General features: G+C 46.2%; 1 protein-coding gene across 1 annotated transcript; it reads left to right on the top strand.

Moving 5' to 3' along the window:
- The first annotated feature begins 9,846 nt into the window (after positions 1-9,846).
- gja9a (gap junction protein alpha 9a) lies at positions 9,847-11,422 on the top strand. Its single transcript, XM_068006992.1, has one exon. It carries the CDS (start codon positions 9,847-9,849, stop codon positions 11,368-11,370), a length of 1,524 nt encoding a protein of 507 aa, XP_067863093.1. The 3' UTR covers positions 11,371-11,422.
- Positions 11,423-11,707: the final 285 nt, after the last annotated feature.

Here is an 11,707-nt window from a genome sequence, read left to right as displayed (position 1 = left end):
ATTGGCTCCACAAACAAATTGCCTACAGTTGCTGGACATCAATGTCTGGCCTGAAGTCGCCCCAAAATAAAATTAACAAGATTTAATTAATTAAAGGGAGGGGGGCTGAGGCATACAGAAAAGTTTCAAAATGGTGGCATGTTTAAAGGTAGTCCAAAAAAAGAGCTATGAAGGATGGGCAATCATGAAGATGTGGTACAGGAAAAAAACACTGTTGGATACTGAAAAGAACAGCAACCTCAAGAGGGAGAAGGAGAGTGGATCCATCAAGCCTTTGAATTCTGATAAGTTAATGTTGGTCATTACTAATTATACCACAAGATAAATATGGATGAAGAAGGCTCTTTGGCCAATTTTAGCTCCTCCATCCAGAAAAAAAACTACAAGGGTAGATTTTCTTCCATGGACGCCTGAGAGGAAGCTTCTGTTTTTATTTTTTTCTCTTTCAGTCTGTTTGCAAAACCTACAGAAACTTCTGGCACAGGTCACCCTGCCTTGGGCTGTGTGCCTAAAAGTCACAAAGAAAATCAATGCACAACCGTAGGCCGCCCAGCCTGTGCTCCAAGCCACTGAGATCAAGGACTTCTCACTACTGCTTTTAGCTCAGATGTGGCACTATGAGGGAGCATCTTTCAAATCATAGGAGATTTGGTCTGTGAGTGTTTGCATTGTGAGGGTGAGAGTATGAACCGTGGAAGTGTTTGCACTGTGAGGGTGGGGGTATGGATAGTGCAGTGTTTGCACTGTGAGGGTGGGGGTACGGATAGTACAGTGTTTGCACTGTGAGGGTGGGGGTACGGATAGAACAGTGTTTGCACTGTGAGGGTGGGGGTATGGATAGAACAGTGTTTGCACTGTGAGGGTGGGGGTATGGATAGAACAGTGTTTGCACTGTGAGGGTGGGGGTATGGATAGTACAGTGTTTGCACTGTGGGGGTGGGGGTACGGATAGTGCAGTGTTTGCACTGTGAGGGTGGGGGTACGGATAGAACAGTGTTTGCACTGTGAGGGTGGGGGTATGGATAGTACAGTGTTTGCACTGTGGGGGTGGGGGTACGGATAGTGCAGTGTTTGCACTGTGAGGGTGGGGGTACGGATAGTACAGTGTTTGCACTGTGAGGGTGGGGGTATGGATAGTACAGTGTTTGCACTGTGGGGGTGGGGGTACGGATAGTGCAGTGTTTGCACTGTGAGGGTGGGGGTATGGATAGTGCAGTGCTTAAACTGTGAGGGTGGGGGTATGGATAGAACAGTGTTTGCACTGTGGGGGTGGGGGTACGGATAGTGCAGTGTTTGCACTGTGAGGGTGGGTGTATGGATAGTGCAGTGTTTGCACTGTGAGGGTGGGGGTACGGATAGTGCAGTGTTTGCACTGTGAGGGTGGGGGTACGGATAGTGCAGTGTTTGCACTGTGAGGGTGGGGGTATGGATAGTACAGTGTTTGCACTGTGAGGGTGGGGGTATGGATAGAACAGTGTTTGCACTGTGAGGGTGGGGGTACGGATAGTACAGTGTTTGCACTGTGGGGGTGGGGGTATGGATAGTGCAGTGCTTAAACTGTGAGGGTGGGGGTACGGATAGAACAGTGTTTGCACTGTGGGGGTGGGGGTACGGATAGTGCAGTGTTTGCACTGTGAGGGTGGGGGTATGAAACATGCTGATGCTACAGTGTATTTATTCTTTCTTTTCTCCCTATTTTAGTGCTAGTGCAAGACTTTAGCTCTGTGTCACTGCAAACAAGCAAATCCCAGGGAAACTGATCAAAAGTTCTATACCAGCACTAAATGTCTCCAATCTGTGGTGTGAATAGTTTTACCAGATTAAATTTGAAATAAGTTTTAGCAATCACTTGGCATCTCAGTGGCGGATGCTGCACCATGATTTCCAATATTACCAGATAAACCAAATAAATCATAAAGACTATCGGTTTGACCCGTCTTGTAGTGACACTCCAGATTGACTCTGTAGTGTCTTGGGTGTGTGAACGTGCTTCCAATGACCCTGCAGTTATGGTATAAATGACACCTGAATCTGGTGTCATCGTAACACAGGTTTCTGTGCTCTACGGGCTGTTCCCGGGGACGCACACTGAGACGGACATCGGCTGCTGCTGGAAGACCATCAACTCGGTGAAAGACGCCCTTTGGTCTGCCCGAAACTTGCTGGTCTTCCAGCACAAGGAGCTGTCCTCGACCGAGTGTTGCAGACTGGCACATTCCAAGGTCCAGGACTACGTGCTGAGGGACGCACTGAGGATGGGTGCGGCCGCCGCAAAGGCCCTGTGGGGAAAGGCAACCGTTTAGAGCCTTCCCGCCATTGTAAACCGAGGGGCTGCAATCAGGGAAAAACCCCCTCGGGCAGAATGTAAAATTCAAATTGCTGTAATGTACCTGTAATGAATCTGAAATGAATCTGTAAGCAATAATCTGTGTTGAGTATGATGCAATGAGACACCCTAGAGTGTCATGAACTGTAATTATGTCCAATGTGTTCATTGAACTGTACTTGACGTAACCTGCAAATTGTATAATCTGTATTGTGTACGTTTGGAAAGTGATATGACAACTGTATTGTATGTACTGCTGCAAATTTTATGAATAAAGTATATTTTTTGAAAAAAAAAAAATCTGATAACTGTAAGGGGTTTCTTTTTTTACTGTTTCTCGGGCTTATAATAGGTCAGCCAGTTATGTTTTTCCTGAGCTGCCCTGCCCGCAGTGCGGTTACGAATCGCTTACCCCTTCCTGATTCTGAGCTGAGGACTTATCGAGTGGTAACAAAGACAGACAAACAGACCAGTGGATTGGTATAAGGAAAACCAATGTTTATTAATAAGAAAACTAAAACTACAAGGTAAACAGTATAATACAGAAGATAAAAAGAAATCGCTATGGATGTAATACAGTCTTACACTTATCGGGTTGAAAGAAACGGACACATCGAGGGAAAATTCTAAAATCACAAGTTTAGCAATATCCCTTAACCCCCAACCTTACACTTATGCTAGGTTGTCTTGTGGCGGCCAGAAAATTAATGCTCACCGGTGAAAACAGATGAAAAGGCCTGGCCTCTGTGCCTGCTGTTGCCGTCGACATGTGGTTGCGAGGTTTACTGAATGGCCTTCCTTCTTAGTTGCTAGCAGACAGACAGGACAGGGCCAAGAGGCAAAGAGAACAGCGCCAAGCCAGAGATATACTGGGCAGCCCCAGTTATACCCTCTTGGTAACAGGTTTTTTTCATACCTTATCAGCTTGCTTCATTGTTTGATTTAAGCACGAAACGTAAGACAAAGGACCCCATCTCTGGCCCATTTACATTAATGGCCATTTCCTGTATCGATCTGTTCGCTAACTGCTTTACCATTGTTCCGAATGTACCTTGATGGTTCACCTTTTGTCCTGCGATCACTTCCTGCTCGAATTTTGATGTGTTGGCCGGCCATGTTGATAGCTTGCCTCAGGGCTAGAATGCAGCTGCATTGTTTAAAGAAACCTGTCTGAGACACGAAGCCTGCCAAGTTGTTGAGAATGCAATTTCAAATCTGCCGGTCCTCGGCCATGTGTCTGACTGCAGCCATTTTGAGAGACCTTGGATTTTTTAAAACAGTCACACCAGGGTTTCTTTAATAACTCCAATAAATCTTCGGGGTGGGGGGAACATGTGAAATTTTGCGAATCCCTTCATAACGGAACCAAGGGAGACAGTCTCACTCGCTTCACTCCAGAGCCAGTTCAGGTCTTGGCATCCAATTTACACCTGGCTCAGCATCAGTGGCAAGCAGTTGTGCACAACGCTAAACTTGTGGCTTGTGAATGCACAGTAAATCTATGTGCCATTAGAGATAGTGGTCAAGCCTTATCAATCCATCTCATGATTAGTAACAATGCTTTTAATTCAGTGTGTTTCACTTTTAAATTTAAATTTACCAGCTTTAGTTAAACTACATCTTTCAAGTCCAGAATTCACCAGTACTAATGTGGTGCGGTTTCATTCATTGCTGGACAAACCGGCTCAATGGCTTGGCAGAGACTGAATGAAGGCCATGGCCGGCGAAACAACAGTTTAAACTCTTAGTCATCCTTAAACAATACCAGTTTTTGAAAATGTGTGTGTGGGTTTACACCTTAAGACTGAAATGCCCTGTAGCGATTGCCCTTGTTTGACTGGCACTTAGAATGTGAGCTGTCAGCTCTCCTCTGCTCGTTTAACTGTCAGCTTAAGCACAATATTGATTTTTGGTACTCAGAACTTTTCATAAGGCTATTTCAACAGAAAAACAAAGCCGAGGTTCATTTTGCACAAAATCACCACACAAGGTTACTGAGGTTTTGTTTTGCGATTAGGGTTAAAGATTCTGATAGTTCCACATGATCTCACGAGTTGTTATGATCTGGAATGCACTCCCTAAAAGCCTGGTGAAAGCAGATTCAATAGTAATTTTCAAAAGGGATCTATACTTGAAAAGAAAAGATTTGCAGGGCTATGAGGAAAGAGTAGGGGAGTGGGACTAATTTAAAGAGCCAGCACAGGCAAGATGGGCTGAATGACTGTATTCCTTCAGTGCTGTAAGATTCTATGATCTGATCCTAATCTCAGGCATTTAAGCATGGAGCAATGCTCAGCTTCCCCACAAAGGCGTGCCTCTGTGTGTGTGTGAGGGAGGGGGGACCGGAGCGTCACCCCCTGGACTCACTTGCATCCCTCAGGCAGCCACTTTCAATTGATGGAGGTTAAGGAGCAAGCCAGCTCACCCATTATTTCAATCACAGTTGGTGTAAGGAGACAGTAACTGGGTGCAGAGACCATGAAAGGATCGGGTGAAAAATAATCTAAAGACAGAGGGGTAGAGTTTCCGCTTTAGGCACAATCGGGAAATTGCACCCGAAATGTGCTTGAAATTACGCTGGTTAGGTAACGCTTTAGTTTTCTGCTAAAATGTATTTGCATAATCACAAACGTAAAATCTTCCATGGACCTGCACAACCGGGCAGCATAATAGAATGTAATCGTTTTTTTTGCTTTGCATTAAAAAGTATTCATGGGTGTATTTAAGAGTAGTAATCTGGTGCAGTTTTATTAATACAGCTGAAAATGAGTTTATCACAAAAAATAAGCATTTTTAATAAGGGTGTCCAGTCCTTCACCTGAATAACCTGATTTAAAATCACTGAAATGACTTAAAAGCAACTATACTGAACCAGTTAATAATTTAATTGGTGTACACTAGTCAGTTTTTTAGTAAATTAAATATTTGAAAATGAACTCAATTTGAAGAGCCTTCCCAAACCAGCGCAATCGGCCGAATCTTGTAATTTCGACCTGGGGCTGTGGCCAGGCTTGTGGGCGGGGCCTGATCCAGGCAAATTGAATCTTGAACCAGCGTAAAAGATTGCGGAAAACACAAACGTAAGTGGTTTTTGGGCGTATCTCACCTACATTTTAAATTACTCAATCTTTTGTGCTGGTTCACTGGGCGCAAAACATTCCCCAAAGAGTGTCTCACTCCACTTAAAAATATTAATTCTGATGGAAACATTAAGTATTGAATAAGATATTCAATACTGGCCCATTCATTACCGGCCCATATCCAAGACTGGCCCATCAAACCTGTTACTTGCACAACCAAATGGGAGAACCTTCACCACACGGACTGCAGCGGTTCAAGAAGGCGGCTCCCCACCACCTTCTCAAGGGCAATTAAGGATGGGCAATAAATGCCGGCCTCGCCAGCGACGCCCACATCCCATGAACGAATTAAAAAAAAAACAATTTACAACTTGTCCTAAACACATTAATGAAAGATAACCCCCTTATAGATGGGTAGGAGCACCATTTAATTAAACAAGAGACTATTCAGTTAACTGTGAAATCGGACATGACCGATTGATTCGTTCCTGGCTGTAAAATACAAAATTATTGATTAGCTGGTTGTACCATCAAGACCCATATGACACGGTCCTCTCAAAACAAGCTTTATCCTCAGTATGATTTAGTTACAAATGTATAATTTAATCTTGAAATCTATGTATTATATTGGTTTTACATAAATGCAAGTTTTTCTTTATCTGTTAAAATGTTTTAGTTTAATTAAATTTTGTATACAACAAGACAGTGTACCCTCCGGGCACCCCTGTTCGTAGGTACAGGGATGTTGATTTACATTATTCTCCTTGCAGCCACAATACAATCCGTTGCAAATTGATTTCTCTCCTGCTATAAATGTTGTGCTGGCAGTAGCAGACACGCACACTATATGGAATTACTTTAACACGGACCATCCAAAAGTACCTTTCATTTTTCTTCCCAGCTCGACAGTGGATCTCTGAACACGAAGCACAAATGTAACACCTGCATGTGGTTGGATTCTACATCTCAGGTGTTTCAATGGATTTAATGCAGGTCAGTTCTTTCGTCTCTTGGACTCTGTAGAACTGCACTCCTGTTGTGAACTGAAAATTGCGATCAATGTAAATTCCAAGAGTCACTGAAGCAGTCATATAGAAATGTTCCAAATTATCCATTCCGCTTAGGTGCTGAATCTCTAAAATTGGCTGAAAATTCCATGTTATTAAAAAAATCAAATAAAACAAGAAATAGCTTATTACAATGAGTTCTATGTATTAGCATTTTGATTTGAGAATGCGGTGTTTGTGGTACATAATACGAGGTTCTCAAACTTTAATAATGTTGTGCAAATGATCACCAAGAGGAAAACATGCAGGTAAGGTCATATTTTCCAGTCGTTCAACATGCTTAAAGCATAGAATTGTGAAAGAGCTCATAATATATTTTCCATTTATTTTTGTTATTTTTAAATCAAAAGGGCCTCTCCTAGGACTTGGCACCTGGTGTTCTGAAGCAGCTACTCGGTAGAATGTGTAATAGTGCCCAACCCCCCTCCCTGTGCCAACTGGTGATTCTCTCCTCGACCCCCCTCCCTGTGCCCACTGGTGATTCTCTCCCCGACCCCCCTCCCTGTGCCCACTGGTGATTCTCTCCTCAATCCCCCTCCCTGTGCCCACTGGTGATTCTCTCCTCGACCCCCTCCCTGTGCCCACTGGTGATTCTCTCCTCGACCCCCCTCCCTGTGCCCACTGGTGATTCTCTCCCGACCCCCCTCCCTGTGCCCACTGGTGATTCTCTCCCCGACCCCCCTCCCTGTGCCCACTGGTGATTCTCTCCCCGACCCCCTCCCTGTGCCCACTGGTGATTCTCTCCTCAATCCCCCTCCCTGTGCCCACTGGTGATTCTCTCCTCAATCCCCCTCCTTGTGCCCACTGGTGATTCTCTCCCCGACCCCCCTCCCTGTGCCCACTGGTGATTCTCTCCCCGACCCCCCTCCCTGTGCCCATTGGTGATTCTCTCCTCAATCCCCCTCCCTGTGCCCACTGGTGATTCTCTCCCGACCCCCCTCCCTGTGCCCACTGGTGATTCTCTCCCCGACCCCCCTCCCTGTGCCCACTGGTGATTCTCTCCTCGACCCCCCTCCCTGTGCCCACTGGTGATTCTCTCCCCGACCCCCCTCCCTGTGCCCACTGGTGATTCTCTCCCCGACCCCCCTCCCTGTGCCCACTGGTGATTCTCTCCTTGACCCCCCTCCCTGTGCCCACTGGTGATTCTCTCCCCGACCCCCTCCCTGTGCCCACTGGTGATTCTCTCCTCAATCCCCCTCCCTGTGCCCACTGGTGATTCTCTCCTCAATCCCCCTCCTTGTGCCCACTGGTGATTCTCTCCCCGACCCCCCTCCCTGTGCCCACTGGTGATTCTCTCCCCGACCCCCCTCCCTGTGCCCATTGGTGATTCTCTCCTCAATCCCCCTCCTTGTGCCCACTGGTGATTCTCTCCCCGACCCCCCTCCCTGTGCCCACTGGTGATTCTCTCCTTGACCCCCCTCCCTGTGCCCACTGGTGATTCTCTCCTTGAACCCCCTCCCTGTGCCCACTGGTGATTCTCTCCTCAATCCCCCTCCTTGTGCCCACTGGTGATTCTCTCCCCGACCCCCCTCCCTGTGCCCACTGGTGATTCTCTCCCCGACCCCCCTCCCTGTGCCCATTGGTGATTCTCTCCTCAATCCCCCTCCCTGTGCCCACTGGTGATTCTCTCCCGACCCCCCTCCCTGTGCCCACTGGTGATTCTCTCCTTGACCCCCCTCCCTGTGCCCACTGGTGATTCTCTCCCCGACCCCACTTCCTGTGCCCACTGGTGATTCTCTCCTCGACCCCCCTCCCTATGCCCACTGGTGATTCTCTCCCCGACCCCACTTCCTGTGCCCACTGGTGATTCTCTCCTCGACCCCCCTCCCTGTGCCCACTGGTGATTCTCTCCCCGACCCCCCTCCCTGTGCCCACTGGTGATTCTCTCCCCGACCCCCCCTCCTTGTGCCCACTGGTGATTCTCTCCCCGACCCCCCCTCCCTGTGCCCACTGGTGATTCTCTCCTCGACCGCACTTCCTGTGCCCACTGGTGATTCTCTCCCCGACCCCCCCTCCCTGTGCCCACTGGTGATTCTCTCCTCGACCCCACTTCCTGTGCCCACTGGTGATTCTCTCCCCGACCCCCCCTCCCTGTGCCCACTGGTGATTCTCTCCTCGACCCCACTTCCTGTGCCCACTGGTGATTCTCTCCCCGACCTTCCCCAAGGTGAAGCTCCTGGAATTAAATAGCTGGGAACAGGGAATCCTGACCACAATGATAATGTTCAGGGTGTGAGTCGATGCACTTCCATCCCACGCCTCTGTTAAAATATATGTTGTCCATTAATAAGGCGCCCGACTAACCATTCAAACTTCTAGTTGGCGCCATTATGACAAACGATGCTCCATCTGGCAGTACTGGAAGAATTCATGGAGTCTGCTCCCAGCAGAATATGACTGGCAGCTCTGGGATTGCAATCAGACAAAATTTCCACCTACGTGGGGAAAATCACACCTATTTATAATAAAATATACACAAATGTTCCTTTGAAGTTACGGGGAACCCCATTTGTGTGTATATCCTTGTATGTAAGTTTTCCCTGTGTCCCCATTGTTTCACTCTCAGGGACATTTTGTCCCTGCTTAATGTTACGCTTCTTTGGTCCATCTAACCTGTGGCATATGTCAGAGCTCCAGGTTTCTGATATTGAGCCATTCCATCCCTTGATGAGATAAGCATTTTAACAAAATAAAAGTCAATCCTTAGAGTAATTATTATTCACAGTGCATAAGAGAGGATTTGTGAAGATGAGCAAGGCTTTAGTATTAGATATGTAAGTTTTTAGACGGACTATATAAATATTAATCGAAGCTCATTGTTAGATCACTCGATCCCTGGGGTCTGTGACAAAAATTGTTGATAAGCGTGATTATTGCTTTGTGATGTGATGGTTCAGAAGAGTCTAGACTATAGAGTCCCATCTCACTAATTTATGTTTCACCTGTGAAATTCAATAAAGTAATTCATTCTGACACTCATCATGCATCTTTAGGGTATCTATTGGTAATGGGTACGTTGAATGGATATTCACTAATGTAATCTTGTCAAGTACAGTAATAACATCATAGAGAATTAATCTGTCAGTCTCCTTTGAAACCATCAAGTTCTCTTTGGTTGGAATTAGGTATAGGAACATGGGAACAGGAGTAGGCCATTCAGCCCCTCGACCCTGTTCCGCCATTCAATTAGATCATGGCTGATCTGTATCTTAACTCAATCTACCCACCTTGGTTCCGTAATCCTGATTACCCTTGCCTAACAAAAATCTATCAATTTACAAGGTATCAAATTACTGTTAATTGAACAAACTACCCATCTAATATTACAATCATTTCTGTTGTCAGGATTCTATACTGAAATAAGGCACTGAGGATGGGGGACTGGAATTTCCTTGGAGGGATTTTGGAGGAAGTTCACGTCCACTCCACCATTGTTGGGAAAATATGGCTGACAATCCTTTTCATATTCCGGATGCTTGTCCTTGGAGTGGCTGCTGAAGATGTATGGAATGACGAGCAATCAGAGTTCATCTGTAACACAGAGCAGCCAGGGTGCAGAAACGTGTGCTATGACAAGGCTTTCCCAATCTCTCTCATACGATACTGGGTCTTGCAGGTAATCTTTGTGTCTTCGCCATCCCTGGTGTACATGGGCCACGCCCTGTACAGGCTCAGGGCACTGGAGAAAGAAAGACAGAAGAAGAAAGTAGAGCTAAAGGGTGAACTGGAAGAGACTGAGATGACGATGGAAGACAGGAGTAGGTTGGAGCGAGAGTTAAGGCATTTGGAGCGCAGAAAATTAAACAAAGCGCCACTCAGAGGGTCTTTGCTACGCACTTATGTCTTGCACATTCTCACCAGGTCAGTGGTCGAAGTAGGATTTATGATGGGTCAGTTTTTGCTCTATGGACTTGAATTGAACCCGCTGTACAAATGTGAACGCTTGCCCTGCCCCAACATTGTTGATTGCTTTGTATCAAGACCAACCGAGAAGACCGTTTTCATGTTATTCATGCTGTGCATTGCAGCAGTTTCCTTGTTTTTAAACATTCTCGAAATCATTCATTTGGGCTGTAATAAAATTGAATTGGGACTACTAAAAGAGGACGTGGGAGATCTCTGCATGAACAAATCACAGAAGAACTCCACTGTTCAGCAGATCTACGTCTCCACATCCAGACCTCCACAAACCATGATCCCTACTGCACCCAGTGATTATAATTTGTTGCTTGAGAAGCAAGTGGAGTCTACGATGTATCCAATATTTACACCACCACCTGGATTCAAACCTGTTCAAGATGATCGGAAAGAAAGCCATAAAGATGAACCAAAGGAGCACCCAATGGCCAATCAGTTTAATGCACATTTTAATGCAGCATCCAGCCGCAATGAAGGACAAAAAAAGTCAAATGGATCAGAGGTTCCCAGTCAAAGGAGTGAAGAGTTGAATGAGCAGTCAAACACTGCCTCCCTTCCTGTTGGTGACTCATGTTCAGCTAGTCTGACGGAAGTATCAACGGCTGGTATGTTATACCCGCCCCTTCACACAGGTATGGCATCATTCATCGCAATTTCAGCCAGCTCCAGTCGCAAGCCTCGTCGAGTCAGCGCCTCATTTAATTGCGCCACAGTGGTCGAGCGTAGCGGCTCTGCCACAGAATCTGAACCAAGTAACCAGGGAAGATGTGGTTTCAGTGCTACCAGGGCCCGGGCAGCATCGAAAACGGACCTCAAAAGGCCCAGCAGACCTGACACCCCCGATTCAATCTGTGAATCCAGCTCAGAGTCGAAGCATAGCGGAAACGGCGACAGTCCCCAGACCCTCTCTGCCTCACGGAGAATGTCATTGGCAAGTAACGCCAGCAGCAGGCGTGCTCACACCGATCTCCAGATATGAGCGTTAGTTTAATTAATAGCTTACCTCTGTTAAAGACAAGAGTCTTAGCAAAGTGGGGTTGTTTTGTCTCAAATACTTGAGCTCACCTTTAGATCAGCAGTTATATGATGTCAGTTCAACATGTCATATGAAAACATGACCTAGGAACAGAAACATGAATAAAGACTCTAATACCCAAAATAGATCTCTCTTTATTCGATGCCATGAAAACTAAGAATATTTTATGTACATTAAGCATCATAGACCTTCAAGTATGTTTTTTTGTTGAGAAACAAGTGTTGAAACCCACAGTGCAGAGCACCACTAAGATTTAAACGCAGGTAAATTGGGAAATAAT

The sequence above is a fragment of the Heptranchias perlo genome, chromosome 26, assembly GCF_035084215.1.
Source record: "Heptranchias perlo isolate sHepPer1 chromosome 26, sHepPer1.hap1, whole genome shotgun sequence".
Taxonomy (NCBI): domain Eukaryota; kingdom Metazoa; phylum Chordata; class Chondrichthyes; order Hexanchiformes; family Hexanchidae; genus Heptranchias; species Heptranchias perlo.
The sequence above is the reverse complement of the archived record's forward strand: the minus strand, read 5'-3'. Positions and strand labels throughout refer to the sequence as shown.

Coding starts and splice junctions, on each gene's coding strand:
- gja9a (XM_068006992.1), top strand. CDS start 9,847: ATGGGGGACTGGAATTTCCTTGGAGGGATTTTGGAGGAAGTTCACGTC.